The 16,546-nt window shown below is 48.7% G+C and overlaps 1 protein-coding gene across 4 annotated transcripts in view; it reads left to right on the forward strand.

The window, feature by feature from the left end:
* LOC142786321 (uncharacterized) overlaps positions 1 to 16,546 on the forward strand; it is a 286,022-nt gene that overhangs the window by 158,238 nt on the left and 111,238 nt on the right. For all 4 annotated transcript variants that reach the window (XM_075883956.1, XM_075883957.1, XM_075883958.1 and 1 more), the window contains exon 14: positions 9,738 to 9,782. In XM_075883956.1, the coding sequence (XP_075740071.1) occupies positions 9,738 to 9,782 (45 nt within the window). The remainder of the gene's footprint in view (positions 1 to 9,737; positions 9,783 to 16,546) is intronic.

Genomic DNA, 16,546 nt, shown 5'->3' on the forward strand with positions numbered 1-16,546 from the left:
AGCCTTTTGCCTCCAAGAGACAAATCTTGGTGCAAAACACGGCCATTTCCTAAAAGGCTTCAAAGTTGCCCGAAAGAACCGCGAACATTGCAACCGTCTTTCAGGAGGAGTAGCCATAGTCGTGCAGGGCAGCACTCCTACGCGAGATGTCCAAATAAACACATCTTTCGAGGCCGTACAGTGCAGTCCACCTATAACGATATCGAGAAAACCTAAAAATATGATCGTTATAACCGGTGATCGTGATATCTGGACTGCCACCAAAAAATCGTCGCCGGACGTACCTTTTGTAGCTCCAGGCTTCATTTTGCTATTTTCACCAATTAATAAATATTGTAGATAGTAGGATGTCAAAAACAAGACTTTATTTCTTACTCCGAAGAACGCATCACGGGTTCGCTGAGGAAGAGAGACTGACCGACGGCGGGGTGGGAGCAGTGGGAGGAAGAAAGCACAGCCAGAGGTACACAGCCGGAATGCCAACGAGGCCCCGCCCCCATGCCGCCGCGCCGCTTTGCTTTTCGCTTTTTTTATTTTCTCTCTCTTTCCCGCTTTCGTTCGGCAAGCTACGAGTAGCTTGCCGGCTTGCCGTTGTAGAAGGCGGGGAGCCGCGGAGCGCGGCGCTTTGCTTTTCGCATTTTTTTTTTTTTAAATTCTCTCAGCCTCTCCGCGGTCGACGCGCGGCGAGGCGCAAAACGTGACACAGCTGGCGCCATCTGTAGCGCATCGCGCCAACTCGCGATGCTCTCCTCGGCTTTTTGAACGGCCGGGACGCGCTGCCGGCGCTGTCCTGCAGTGGTGGCAGATACGTACTCGCCTACGCTAACTTTTCGTCTTGTCTCGGCATAGTTCGTTTCAGAAGAACTTATCAATCTAAATGTTACGATTATTCTGAATGAAACATGCCGTCCACGGCAAACTTTTCATCGTTGTATCCGATATGCGGTGGATAACATATCGTTATATATGGTTTTTTTCCCCATAGCCCCAATGCATAAAATGAGACTGTTAAGTCGACCCATCGTTATAACCGATATATCGTTATATGTGGTATCGTTATAAGTGGACTGCACTGTAGCCGTCACCATCCTATCATACAAAACCATCAACATCTGCTCACTGTATATACCACCTCACACCCTTTTCACCATCAAAAACCTAGAAAATCTAGTGGAACAGTTGCCAAAACCATTTATCTTGGTTGGGGATTTCAGTGCTCATTCAACCCTTTGGGGTAGCGACAAAACTTACGCAAGAGGGCAAGCCGTGGAAGATTTCATTTTATCAAATGACATCTGCCTTCTGAATTCCTGGGCTTTTACCTACTTTACACCAACCTCACGCACTTTTAGTTGCCTAGATCTCGCCATGTGTTCATCGTGTATTTTTAATGATTTTAAATGGGACGTGGTCAACACGTCTTATGGTAGTGATCATCAACTCGGCATCATAAAACTCATACTATCCTACCCAACTTTAACAAGCAGGCCACGCCGGTGGAAATTACAGCTCGCGAACTGGCCAGTTTTCACAGAAAACGCGAAGCTCGATGAAGTTTTCTCATCGGAGCTTTCTGTTGCGGAACTAAACGAAGAGTTCGTCAAAGTTTTAATCTTAGCAGAAGAAAAAGCAATACCGCAATCATCTCATTTCATTTCATTTTATTTCCTTAAGGACCCCTTGCGGGGCATTACTTAAGGGGTGGGTACATAAAAATTGAGCAGAAAACAATCGTTTGTCGTAAAGTGAAAGATGATTATTGATACTGGTTGTGAAGGTAGAAGTACAAGTAATGGCAGGAATGTCGCCTGAAAGGCCATTCCAGGCAACTGCTGTGCGAGGAAAAAATGATGTTGAAAAAGTAACGGTGCGTGCACGTGGGCGTGGGACTTGAAGAGGATGATTAGTTCGTTGAGAGATCCGGCATGGTACGCAAGAAACTCAACCCTTGGTGGACAAACGAGTGTACTGATGCCAAAAAACAACAAAATAAGGCCTGGGGAATTCTACGAAGATACCCCACCTACACCAACCTCATCAACTTCAAACATGCAAAAGCCAGAGCCCAATTTATTCGAAGACAGGCAGAAAAGGATTCATGGCAAAAATACATATCATCAATTAACAGTTCAGTCACTTCTAAACACATCTGGGACTAGGTGAGGAAGTTCAAAGGAGAGTACTCCTCCTACACAATACCACTGCTCACAAGTCCAGACCCACAATCAACACTAGAAGACCAGGCCAACCTATTAGGAGAACACTTTTATAAGGTATCATGCTCAGCAAATTACACCAATACATTCCTGAAATACAAAGAAAATGCAGAAAGACAAAGATTGCCTACTAGCAGTACCTCAAATGAAAGTTATAACCTTCTGCTTACGCTGCACGAATTAAACAGGGTACTTTCTGCCGGTAAAAAAACAGCAACAGGGTCTGACCAGATACACTACGCAATGTTGGCACACCTATCCCAAGCATTCGCGAAGGCACTTCTCCAATTCTTCAACAAAATATGGGACTCTGGCATAATGCCTGAAGATTGGAAAAAAAGCCATAGTCATACCATTCCTAAAACTTGGTAAACCCCCAACAACCCCAAGTAGCTACAGGCCCGTTGCATTAACAAGTTGCCTTGCAAAAACTTGCGAAAGAATCGTAAATATTAGACTTACTTTCACTCTGGAATCGGAGCACCTAATAGATGCACACCAGTGCGGATACAAAAAGGGCTGTTCCACCACTGATCACATTGTTTGGCTGGAACAAGAAATAGGACAAGCATTTCTACACAAACAGTTATGTCTCTTGGTCTTCTTAGACTTGGAGAAAGCATATGACACAACTTGGAGATATGGAATTCTCAGAGATCTAGCTAACTTAAGGATTCGCGGAAGAATGCTGAACTGCTTACACGATTTTTTATCGAATAGAACTTTTCAAGTACGTTTGGGTACGGTACTATCACGAATATTTGTCCAAGAAAATGGTGTACCACAGGGCTGCATTTTGAGCACCACCCTGTTTATAGTGAAAATGAACTCCATCAACAGGGCTATACCCCGTACAGTCATGCACTCCATCTATGTTGACGATCTCCAAATCGCATGCCGAGCCTCCAGCCTATCATCCTGCGAAAGGCAACTCCAAATTGCAATAAATCGTCTTATGAAATGGGCCGACCAAAATGGTTTCCGCTTTTCAGCCCAAAAAAGCATGGCTGTTCTCTTTACGCAAAAAAGAGGATTGTTCCCTGAGAGAGAGAGAGAGAATAAACTTTATTGGGTTCCAGCATGCGGGATTCCCTCCGGCCGCGCAGGGCGTGGGGTTCACCCTATCTCACGTTACACTAGAAGTCCTAATGTCACGCGGGCCTAGACCTCAAGGCCTTCGTGCCCCGTCGCCGCTCGGGTTACTGGGGGTGTCCCCCTTTCGCCTTTGCAGCGCCAGTGCGACCTCGAGCTGCCGGACGGCCCTTCGCTGGTCTTCTGGGTCCGTAGACCCCACACGCTGTTCTACTTGCGGCGGTAACACCGGACCGTCCGCGCTGTCTGCGTCACATCCCCAGAGTATGTGAGCCAGGGTGGCTCTCGCGCTCGCGCACACACTGCACATTTCACTCACGTAGAGTTCGGGGCACACGTGTCGCGCTAGCGATGGGGTCAGCACAGTCTCGGTTTGGAGCTGGCGCAACCTCACCGCCTCCCACCGGGTAAGATCCCTGTGCGGAGGCGGGAAGCCACGCCGTTGCTCCCTGTACCACGCGAGGATGTCGCCGTAATCGAGCAGCTGCTCCTCGCCTTCTTCTTCGGTCGCCGTCGTGTCTTCGGAGGCGGGCGCGGCCGCGGTCCGGCACGTGGCGAGACCACGGGCCGCGGCATCCGCCTCCTCGTTGCGGTTCGGAGATCCTGGTATCAGGTCCCTACCCATGTGAGCCGGGAACCATTTTAGCGTCAGCCTCGACTTGGACTCGTCGCTTGCCAACGCCCTAGCAGCCGCCCCGCACACGGCTCCGCGCGAGAAGCTACGGATGGCCGTCTTGCTGTCACTGAGTATTGTCCGCACGCCCGTGGAGCGCGCCGCCAAGGCTATCGCCATCTCCTCGGCCTGGCTCGCGCTCCGCGTACGCACGCTGCATGACGTGACGATCTTGCCCGTCGTTGCGGCGACCGCCGCCGCCACGTAGGCGTCCTTGTTCTTGACTTTGGCCACGTCCACGTAGACGGCGCCCTCGTCGTTCTGATGTTGCAGCAGCAGCGCCCTGGCTCGCGCCGCTCGTCGTCCCTCGCTTTCGCCGGGACCCATGTTCTTTGGCAGCGGATACACCACCAGTCTTCGCATGGTTGACTCCGTGAGTGGAGACGTTTCGTGGTCTTGTTCCTCGGGGGAGGACAGGCCCACTCGTTCCAGCAGCCGCCTGCCGACCGCGGTGCGGCCCAGGCGCGTCAATTGAGCAGTACGTTGGGCCTCGCCGATCTACGAGAGCGTGTTGTGCGCTCCCAGAGATAGCAAGGCCGTCGTCTTGGTGCCGTTGAGCAGGCCCATGGCACCCGCATACGCCTTGCGGATGGCCGCGTCGATTCGCTTCCTCTCCGCTTCCGTCCACTTGTGAAAGGCCCCCGCGTATGCTGCGTGGCTAACTGCAAAGGCCTGCAGCAGTCGCAGGAGGCTCGCTTCTCGGATTCCTCGGGACCTCGACGTGACCCTCTTGACGAGTCTCGTCGCTATCCCGATCTTCGTTACTATGTGGTTGGCTGCCGTCCCGTTCGTGCGGTGGGCGTCCACGTACATGCCTAGTACTCGGAGGCTCTGGACGTGCGGGACCGGCGTGCCGTCGCTGGCTCGGACGACTATGTTGCGTTCCGCTTCTTCCGCGGCCCGCTTTCTCCATCTTCCCGGTGGTGGGAGCACCAATAACTGGGACTTCTGTGGCGAGCACTTCAGCCCCGTGTCTCTCAGCGTGGTCTCCACGGCGTCGATCGCTGCCTGCAGTCCGGCCTCGATGTCGCCGTCACTGCCGCCCGTCGCCCATATCGTGACGTCATCGGCATAGATGCAGTACCGGATCTTCGGTCCGAGCGCGTCAAGGCTCTTGGCGACGGCGATCATCACGATGTTGAATAGAAGCGGGGATATCACGGACCCTTGTGGGGTTCCGACGCTTCCTAGCTCCCTCTCTTCGAGTCGTTCGCCTCCCACCTCTAGCCTCGCCGTGCGACGAGTGAGGAAGGATCTTACGTAGTCGTACGTGCGCTTGCCCATGTTGAGCTTTGCCACGCAGGCAAGGATGGCCGAGTGCTCCACCTTATCGAAGGCGCTCTGCAGGTCCAGGCCGAGAATGGCCCGGTTGTCTTTCTGCGGAACGCCTCCGGCTGGCTCTAGTACCTCGCGTTGCAGCAGCAACATCGCGTCTTGCGTCCCCAGGCGAGACCGGAATCCCAGCATGGAGTCGTTGTAGTGACCGTTCTCCTCCAAGTACCGCTGCCACCGGTTGTTGAGGACGTGCTCCAACACCTTGCCCACGCAGGACGTGAGCGAAATGGGGCGCAGGCCCTCTATTCCCGGCGGCTTGTTGGGCTTGGGCAGTAGTATCGTCTTGGCCGTCTTCCACTGCTTGGGAAGGCTTCCGCTCGTCCAGCAGGCGTTGAAGTACTTCGTCAGGGCCGAGACTGCAGCGTCGCTGATGTTACGCAGAGCCTTGTTTGTCACTTTGTCCGGTCCCGCGGCTGAGCGACAGTTCAGGGCGTTCGTTGCCTGGCGCACCTCCCACTCCTCGATTTCGCGGTCGAGCAGCGGGTTGGGCGCGCCGTCGTATTCCGGATGCTCCACGTGGTTTGTGGCCGGGAGGTACTTGTCGTTTAGCCGCTTGTGCATCTCCGCTTCGCCTAGCTGGTTGGCCGCGGCGTGGAGGATCTGCGACATGCGGTGTCGTTGATGTTCCTTACTCTTGGTCTCGTCCATGAGGTGGCGCAGGAGGGCCCACGTGCCTCCCCTATGGAGTTGGCCATCCGCTTCGCTACACATGGCATACCATTGCTGGGCACACAGTTGGCGGCTGTAGCGCTCGATTTCCTTCCCGAGTTCCCTGAACCTGCACTCAAGCTATACAACATCAACATGCCGGTAAAACAAGAACACAAATTTCTAGGAATCACATTCGACCGAAAACTAAACTTTCTGCCACACATAAACGCACTGAAAACTAAGGCAAACGGAGCACTCAACGTGCTCAAAGTACTCTCCCATAAACACTGAGGTTTCGATCGACTCTGCCTTATACGCATTTATCGATCTCTTGTACACAGCATTTTAGACTACGGATGCGCCCCGCCGCGGTGGTCTAGTGGCTAAGGTACTCGGCTGCTGACCCGCAGGTCGCGGGTTCAAATCCCGGCTGCGGCGGCTGCATTTCCGATGGAGGCGGAAATGTTGTAGGCCCGTGTGCTCAAATTTGGGTGCACGTTAAAGAACCCCAGGTGGTCGAAATTTCCGGAGCCCTCCACTACGGCGTCTCTCATAATCATATAGTGGTTTGGGGACGTTAAACCCCACAAATCAATCAATCAATAGACTACGGATGCGTAGTCTACGACTCGGCACGAAACTCATACATCCGCCGTCTTGACTCTATACACAACCTCGGTCTCCGTCTGTCAAGTGGTGCTTACAGAACATCACCTGTGCAAAGTCAATACGTAGAATGCAATGAGCCCCCTCTATGTGATCGAAGAGCAATACTAACCTTATCATATGTTTTAAGAATAAGGTCGTCGCCTGAACACATCTATGCCACTTTCTGAAAGAATGTATCTGAAAGAATGTAACCTGGTAAATAAGCTTTAAAATATCATCTTTTCTGTGTCCATTCCTGAAAGTCTTGTGTCTGGCGCAGCATAGCTTTAGCTGCTTTTGCGCAATAAAAACCAAATTAACCTAACCTAACCTGAATATCATTAAGTGTTGTGCACAACAGAAAGCAGCAAAACTTTCCTCGGTCTCGGCAGCTGATCGCGAATTGAGTGTTCTCTGAGTGAGCGCGGCATCGAAAGTTCGTCGGCACGACGTAAACAACTGTTGACCTGGACTTGGTAAACAGCTTATTTCAGAAATGTTCTTCTTGTCGAGTGTGCCGGGGACAGCTGACTATTGAATGTGACTCAAGTGAGTACGGTGTCGCCGTGAAGCTATAGCTTCGCTGCAGAAACTGCCAGGAAGTTCGTTCAAAATGGAGTTCGTGAGAAACTGCGGGGAAGTTGGTTCAAAATTGAGTTCACGACGTGTTGGCTGTAACAATAATTGCAACCTGTTTGAGATCAACGTTCGCCTGGCACCTGCTGTGCAGAGCACAGGAATTGAGTTGATGACACTGAACGACATCTTTACCGCTATGGCCGTTTCACACCAAGGTCTTCATACTTCATGCTGGTAGGTCTTCATACGATCTCTGTTAGAACCCACTTCCCCGCAGTTGGTACAGCTGGTAGGTCTACGCATGAAGATTACCAGCAGTTCCTAAAAACAAAGCTCCAGCCAGTAGCAACGAGAGCTTGTGCCGACTCATATGACTAGTTGTGCCGCAACAGTGATGAGTGTCTACAAGGACCTTAATTTCGGCAACCCTGAAAATATTGCACTCTTTTTATGAAAGCTGGCACACAAGAGGACACACCTCACACATTGGAGTGGCCTCTGTAGCAGAAGTTTTTTCAAGATATGTGCTTGACTATGTAGTGCTGTCTAATTTTTCCCTCTGCTGCGAACGTGGCCCAAAACCCGACAGCCCAGAGTATGCCGAGCGGAAATATAAGTATTCATGTCAGAAAGACACCTCATGCAAAGCTGGCCAAATGGACGTAGAGGCAGCAACAATTTTATTTCAGCACTCACTTTCGCTTCATAGTCTAACCTTGCTTTGTGATGGTGACAGCCGGTCATAGAGTGCTTGCTGTCAACGAAGGCAAAGTGTATGGCTTCATTAATGTTCAGAAACAAGATTGTGCGAACCGTGTGCAGAAGAAAATGGGGACTACAGTTGGAAATTTTGTGCAGAAGCACAAAAGAGACGCCGGCGAGCGCATGAGTGGCAAGGGTTATCTTACGGGTGACCTTATAACATGATTGACAAGTTACTATGACTGTGCTCTCAAATCCCATTCTGGGAATGTGGACAAGATGCACAAGGCTGTGTGGGCTATATATTACCATGTGACGTCCACTAGCGAGCAGCCTAACCACAGCTATTGTCCACAGGGCCCCGAGTCATGGTGCATGCACAATGCAGCCATGGAAAAGAATGGGCCCATGCCAAAAAGCAAGTACAACTCGCCAGAGGCTGTCAGCCATGCGCTGGACCTTGTGTATGAGAGCTTGTCTGACAAGAAGCTCATGCGAAGATGTGCGAGAGAAAAAACACAGAATGCAAAAAAATGAGGCATTGCACTCTGTTATACAAGAATGTGCTGTTGAGACTGCCGTGGCAGATGCTAGCTTGTATGCATTTCTATCTGGGAAACAAGGAGTCTAGTTCACTTATTTTGCGTGAACTGCAGTAAGAGCCAACAAGCCAAAGCAGCCAGCGGACTGGCAAAAAGATTACTACCGTTGTGCATCTAGCGCGAAGTGAAAGTTCTTCAGTGGCATTCTAGGCAGCCACAATGAAGAAGCACGAGCATGAGCTTGGTTCAGATTACTCTCCTGGGACTTTCTGAAGATCCTAATTATAAGTTTTGTGGCGGCATATTTATTTTCGCAAGTTTTAGTTATATGCGTTTTTCTCAAATAAAGATTTTTACAAGGTTTAAATTCTGGAATGAACACTTTGTCGCCAATACTCATTCATTGTCTTTTTTTCTTCCTTGAATGCTATAGGATCAGCAAGTGGGAAAAAAATGATGATAAAGTATTTTAGGACGGAACATTATGAAATCTTCTAGAAATCAGCAACAAAAATTCACAGCTAAGAGACTGCGAAAAGAAGACTTAATAACTTTGGCTCAAATTCAGAAACAAGCAGTAAATTTCATATTTGCACTGTTTGAACATTCAGGAACATGCCTGCTGAACGTGAGCTATTCGAATGCAATACTTTTTAAGCAAGTCGCATCCCGAATTCATAAAATAAGAATTGTTGTAACTTTTTTCTTGGACTGGTGTAAAAAAAATGCAATTACGTGTTTGAAATCAGTATACAAAGCTGAATATTCTCTGAAAATTTTGTGTGTCAAGTGTCAACAGTAACAAATTTTGCTTTCCGGACACATGCCAAAGACAGTTACATAAAACTCGTTTCTCTGCAATGAAGTTATAATAATAATAATAATAATAATAATAATAATAATAATAATAATAATAATAATAATAATAATAATAATAATAGGTGATCTCATGCCCTTTCAGTAGGAATTGTACCATTTTGGTGGGCACAAGAAATGCATTGAGGCCATCTCCATGGTCGACACACCACTTAAAACAGCAAGTAGCTGGCAATAGAGACCACAGCCGCTTCGTTCTTATAACAAGATTGTATATCTTTCTACAATTTCCCTTTATCTCAGTTTATTTTACTCTCGAGTGAAACATAGACCTACTGGTCTTGCAGAAGTGCATGACTGTTTGAGCACTTAACACGCAACAGGGAAAATGTTGAGAAAAGTCCTGTGCACAGTGAAATATGCTAGATATATTTGAATGAATAGACTTGGTGTAATTTTTTCATTTTGTCTGTATTTTTCTAGGAGGCCTTCAGCCCCGTCAATTGAAGGAGTCCTCTACACAGACATGTAAGTGTTATATTAATCTCATTTGTTTAAGTAAATATTTTATTATAGATATAATGCATAAGAGAATTTTAAAAAGTCATTTCAAATGGTGCGGCATCACCGTTGCATGTGACGCATAAATATTACACAGTCAGTTGTGATGGAGTTGATAAAAAGTTGTTGCCTGCAAGAATAAATAAATGATTGTCCTTTGCCTGTTTCAATGGCAAAGCTGTTTAGGTGAGCTGTGGTATATGCAGTCTGTTGGTATGTTACATGTGGCCTTTACAAAAACTATCACCCTGAATGGGTTGGTGCTACAGAAATTGGTCTGATCTTGCCACCTGTCCATTACTGGGTGGATGGATGCAGGCCGCTGCCACGTCAGAACAAAAATTCCAAGTCTGTTGCATCGGGGGCCCGTTGGACTGCCCATAACTCTTTGAGTCTGGAGCTGGTAATAGCACCCTTCCATTTGGACAGCTTGGTGACTTCAACACACCAGGGCTTGTGTTCAACACACTAAGGCACCACCAGGGCTTGTGTTCTTAGCTGTATGATACAGGCCATGATCATGGTGTAAGAATATGTTAGGTGCTGACACTCGCTGCTCCGCACAAGGAGAGGGTGGGGGCAGATTGCGTACGCCGATGACCTTCAGCTACGAGTAGTTTCCATCACGCGACTACCAAGTGGTTCTTAGAGAGAAAGGAAGAGAAAAGTGAGCCCCGTAACTGTCAGCTTCAGAGAGCGACACCTCAACAGTAGCTCACAAGGAATGGGGGTGAGGAAAGATTAAAAGAATAGGATTAAGGGTATAGAGAGATAAAAAGATGCGCTAGGCCAGTGAGCGAGGACAAATCGAGGGGATAGGAGAGATAGGAAAGATGGAAACACGGTCACAGGAGTCCGAGGACAGGGCGCCACTTGCTCTTGTCGGCGTCGGGAGATGGCGTAGGGCAAGTTTGGTAGGTCAGAGCTGCACTGTTGTCGAAGGTCGGTGTCAGGAGCTGACGTAGGGCCAGCCCAGGCCAGAGCTATGCTGACGTCGGAGATCGCGAGGGCACAACCGGTCGGCATGGAATTTAGCGAGCGAGTCCCCGTCACGCGAGTTGAGATGGCGCTACTGAATGGGACGGCAGCTATTTGCATGCCAAAGAACATCTTTCTCAAAGGTTTGTGGGCATGGGATTTCGTGATTTAGTAACACGTTGCCCTGTGATTGTGAACCCTGCCTGTGTATTTTATTTGTTTAGCTGATTCGCGCTTTGTAATTCAGTGCACGTATACCTCGACGCGACATATATGCATCAGCGGCCTTGTCTTTGGCTGCGCTTTGAAAAGGGCGAGTGATGTTTCGTCTCGAATAGCAAGTTGGTGTATCAGAATTGTATGGAGCATGTGTCGCATTTCAAGGCTCCGCGTAAACCAGGGCGACATAATAGGTGGCGGACAATTTTGAGAAATACCGAAAGTGCCTGACGGTGCAGCAAAAAACAAGAAAACAAGAAAAGCTCTGTGAAAATGGCTGGCTCTACTGCTGACTTCTCTGAAGCGACGGGGGCCAAAAGTTCAATTGCATCTGAAATGCCCGACACGACCGCGTAAAGTTCGGCAAATTTATTGTGCTTAGAGACAGCGACTTCACAGCATGGCAATGATGAATCAACAGGGACGCATGCAAAAGGCAGCGCTTAAAGTTCAACAGTTTCAGGTCCCTCCACGCTAAGAGCAGGACGCTTCTCAAAACAACACTGATAGCGTGGGCCTATGAGCTAGCGACTCAGTTCCTCATCCTCCACGCTAAGAGCAGGACGCTTCTCAAAACAACACTGATAGCGTGGGCCTATGAGCTAGCGACTCAGTTCCTCATCATGCAAAAAAAGTACATTGGACTGCCAATAAACCAAACTCGCTTAAACGAAAATGCCTCATTAACGGAACTAAACGGGCTCATATGGCTGGATTTCTATGTGTTGCACAGTAAAATTCATCGGTTAATCGAAACAGTGCTTATTGGTCACCTACGGTTAAACGGCACAAACTCTAAACACAGCATAGACTCCCTCATGCCACAGGTAGTCTCACAACCATGGCAACACCTTGAGATCGAGACAAGCCAATCCAGTATCCATTCTCGCTTGTGGCTGTAGGAGCAAAGTCGGCAAGTTGCGGTGGATCACTGTGTTAATTCAGTCTGATCGAAAGGAAGTGGCCGCACCATACACACCCGCTTGATAAAAAGCTACAAATTCTTCAAGAGCTCGATCGAAGCGGCCTGCCCAAGATGGAGGTGGCAAAAAAATACATCCCAAAATCGACGCTGTCGCGGATCTGGAAAAACAGAAAAAGATTGAAGGCACTGTTAAGGACGGTACCTTTACATCTAAACGAATGCGAACGACGCCTTATAAACATCTAGAAAAGTTCTTTTTCTGTCGTTCAAGCGTGCACGGACTTCTAATTTGCCCATAAGCGAGGCAATTCTTGAGCAGAAAGCTCGAGAGATCGCCATGGCTCAGCCGCTTCAAAACACGCCATGGCCTAGTCTTCAAAGCAATCTCGGGTGAGAGTGGTGCAGTCAACAGGGACATTTGCACCAACTGGCAATAGGGGCAGTTTAAGGAAATTTCGGTGAGCTTTGATCCACGAGACGTCTTCATCGTCAACGAGATGGGTCTTTTTTATAAGGCGCTTCCATCAAAGACGCTCACCTTCAAAGGCGAAGCCTGTAGTGAAGGAAAAGGCAGTAAAAATCGCATCATTGTGCTGGTGGGTGCAAACATGGCAGGAGATGAGAAATTGAAGCCGTTGGTAATAGGAAAATCAAGGCACCCACGTTGTTTCAATGGCGTTCGACCAACACCACCTAGAATATTGACAAGGCCCCTCCAGGGAGAGCGTGACGTCACGCTAGTTGCCCACCTGCACCCCGGCCGTCGTCGGCACTCGTTCTCGTTATATCTGCTGTGGGCACTTATTGAAAGCCGGTGTTTCTTTTTTTTGTTCTTTTTTTGTTCCTAGGCGGTCTGCATTTGTTTACGCCTGCCTTTACACTTTAGTGATCAATCTGTAATAGTCAGAAATGCATTTGTAGAAGTGGTTTTATTAGGACGAAAGGCTAAAACCATCCTACCTCATTTCTTGTTCAATGTTTTGATTTTTCTGTCAGCTGCCTTTTTTTTTTGTGCGGTGCTTTGGATGGTGTCATTTCGAAGTCTACAAAAGTTGTTCAGAGCGACATTTGTTGCAACACGCACTACATGCCGCACAATAGTCTCAGAGGTATGGCCATTTTCACAAGTCTCTAGCTCAACATCTCCTAGCAGTGATGTGGTAATGGAGCTTACAATGCCACGTTGGTTGTTCGACGCGAGGAACGCCTTTGCATTTTCTCCCTTGGTGAGCTTTTCGACAACAAGCGTTGTCACCAGCACCATGTGCACAGTACATGGCTGCGGAAACTTTAAGCTTCCTCTTGACAAGTTGTCAATCATTGTGTTACCTTCCACATCTATGTTCCTGTTCTCCAGGACGAGCACGCTGCTGTAAAATGAGCATGACAGCTTCTTCAGAGCTGAATGAGCACAATATCCAGCGATATAAGCAACGACCTCCATGTCATGCTTTGGGTTGGAAATTTCATCATTTGAGATGTGAACAGAGAAGTTATGTTGCGATACTTCTGTGTCACTTTTGCTGCTGATGTCTGGCTGCTGAAGCATCAGCAGCTTTTGCAGACGAATTTTCTTTTCAGACTCCAGGAGCTGCCTCACGGAAACATGATATTGTGCACCAGCAAGCTGACGGTAGCGACCGAAGCGATCTTCAAGAGTGTCAGTTTGAAATTTTCCCAGCAAGACATACTTGAACTTCAGTTCTTCTAAACAGTACCGCGACAGCTCAACAAGGGAGTAGCAAGTGAGTCTCAACGCAGAATGTGTTTCCCTTGTCAAGCAGCCACGGCTCATGTTGACGCTGCTCCAAGCATCTAGCCAGTCTACCATGCCACTAAGGAAAACCAGCTGTTGATCTACCGTAGAATTCACTGGATTTTGAAGGGTGTCGTTCAGTCGGCGACCTTTCGAAGGGGTCTTCACGTTGACGATTTTCCACCACGTCGATATGATGTTTATGAAGAGAGCTGTTGAACTGGCACATGTTGTTTTAAGGGCATCGCCACGCGTCTCAAGTGCGTTTGATACAAACGGATTAATGACATTTAACACCAACTTTACATTTTGTCTCTCCATAGGTGTTGGATTGATTGCCTTGGAATTCAGCTTGGATGTCTGCTCCAGTGCATACAGCTGCCGTACGACTTCAAATGATGCTGGTTTCATTCTGGGCAGCCCGTCGGGCAATATTCCTGACAGGTTCACTTCAGGAAACTAAAAGCATATTCCTTCGTTTTTTTTTATTCATCCAGTTGTCTCTAATACATTTCAGTATGTGCACAGGGTCTACGACATAAAATAGAGGCTGATTGTTGTCAGCTGGATGAGGATATACAATGCTTACTTCATGCTTCTCTGAGAAAAGCGACATCATTTTCCGGTTGTGGGAATTGTTGTCGGTAATTACAGCAATGACGCTGAGGCCCATAGATTCCACTTCTAAAATTACTTTCTTGCAGAACTCATGTAGAATTTCGGCGGTCATTTTAGCAACAGGAAAAATGTGAAGCACATCTTTGTTTGATGACAAGAGCGACTGAAGCATGAAAACATGAGCGGTTGTCGCTGCCTCTTGAGAATTGGCTGCAGATCCAACTATGCTGCCCCCTCTATAATCGAAGTATGGCTTGATATGAATTTCATCAACCATTAGCGTCACGGTCTTTTCGTTCGGCTGCATGCACTTCACTCTTTCTCGAATGTTTTGCTCCTTCAGTGGATCGCCTCCATACTTGGAACAAACGCGGCGCAGGGTTGAAGGATGGGGTAAAGTCAATTTCGACGCTGATCTGGCAAAGTTATAGGCGTGCGGAGATATGGAGTGCAGAATGCTAGAAAACACTAATGTTTCAGCACTGTAGCGACGAATGGGGGCAGCGAGTGCGAGAGCTATTTGCTCATTTAGCAAACGAAACAAAGCACTGTGTTCTTCGGTCGTGTCACTGTCTTTGGACAGTTCATTCAATAAGAAGCCGATATGCTGCAACACTGACGCTGTTTTCGACGGACTTGCAACTTCAGGCGTCTCAGTCATGTGGTTTTCCAGCTGCTGGAGCAGTGCGGTAACGTCATGATGTCGCGCACTGCGTCTGGAACTGCGCCTCCGCAAGGTAATGAAACCAGCTCTATCATACCTTCTGAGACTGCAAGTGAGAGATCAGCAAGCACAGTGACGGAAAACCTCACGTGTGGTGAAGGATTATCTTCGATGCGGAGAAACATCACCAACGATCGTTTGCCTTGATGGTCCAGAAATCATTACTGCATACAGCAGAAAGCTTGCCTCTTAAGTGTTCGAAAGAGGACACAGCATTTCTCTCCTCTTCGCTTTTTTTTGCGCATATAGAGTTCTTAATCGCTTTGCTCAAGACCTCGTCTTCCATTCGAGCTCGTTTCGAGACAGGAGATTCTCGGCGATTGCGATTCGTGCTCAGGTAGGACGGACAGTTCGGAAACACCGAGGGTATAGCATCTGACACTAGGCGCACCCTCTCGCTGTCGACTGTCAATGTTGGTCCCAAAGCTGCGTTGAAATGTGACATCTTTGTGATGAAGTCAGCCTCGAGGAAGTGGAGTTCACAGACCTGCGCCAAGCATAACAGTGACTTCATTACTTTCATACGAAACGGGCTAATAGGAACTTTGACACGAGCCTGAGTATTTCTTTTCTATTTTACCGCACTGCCCTACCTGAAGCGCGACAAAACTACCATCACCACTCACGATAGTCGCTCGGTTCAACAGTAACAGAGCCAGAACGCCAGTAATGCGATAGAGCCGGTAAGACAACAAACTTCAGCAGTTTCTCACCTTGGAGTGTATGCTTGGTGTGAAATCCTTTCGCGGAATGGCTTTTATCCAAGACTTCTTCCGAGCTTCATCCTTGGGGAATGCGAAAACACGCACTTTGGGAGCACTGTCATAATTGCCGCGGCACCCGGGAACACAACAACGTCCCATTACGCACTGATCGATGTGTAATCACATACTCACAAATACAACATCAATAAAATAGGACACGTGGGAACGGACGAAGACTCGGAGCAGTGCGATGCAGCACCAAGCCTAACGCAGTCTAAGCAGCGAAGCAGGTAGCGATGAAAGGCAAACCTGTCGTGGCTTGTCCGCCGTTCGGGGTAAAAAAGTGCGCGGGGTGACCAACACCACAACCTGAGCGACACGTCCTCGGCCACTGGACAGTCGGTGATATGTCCGGGGAGACGTTGAGGCTGCCACCCAGGATCCGGCGAAGGACGACTTTTGCGACGCGTCTCACGAACAAGTAGAAGATGCGTTTAATTTACATATTTGCAAGAGAAGCACATTGCACCGAGAGCGTTCAGACGCGCCATTCCATCACAAGGGCCCAGAGCGCACTCGAGACGAGCGGGCCAGCGAAGTCCAGAGAGAGAGCACAGCGCACTCCCGACACGCTCCTTTTATAGCCGTCCGTGCACGCGCTAGACACCGACTGTGTGTCCCAGCGATGCTGATGTGCATTTCCTGCGGCGCACACAGACGCCTCCCGCGTTCCTGCAGGACGCGGACAGCGTTTGACCGTTACGCTGATGAGCGTCCCTTGCAAGCCACCTCCTTGCTGTGCCGGTC

Source organism: Rhipicephalus microplus, unplaced genomic scaffold (assembly GCF_043290135.1).
Source record: "Rhipicephalus microplus isolate Deutch F79 unplaced genomic scaffold, USDA_Rmic scaffold_22, whole genome shotgun sequence".
In the NCBI taxonomy this organism is placed as follows: Eukaryota; Metazoa; Arthropoda; class Arachnida; order Ixodida; family Ixodidae; genus Rhipicephalus; species Rhipicephalus microplus.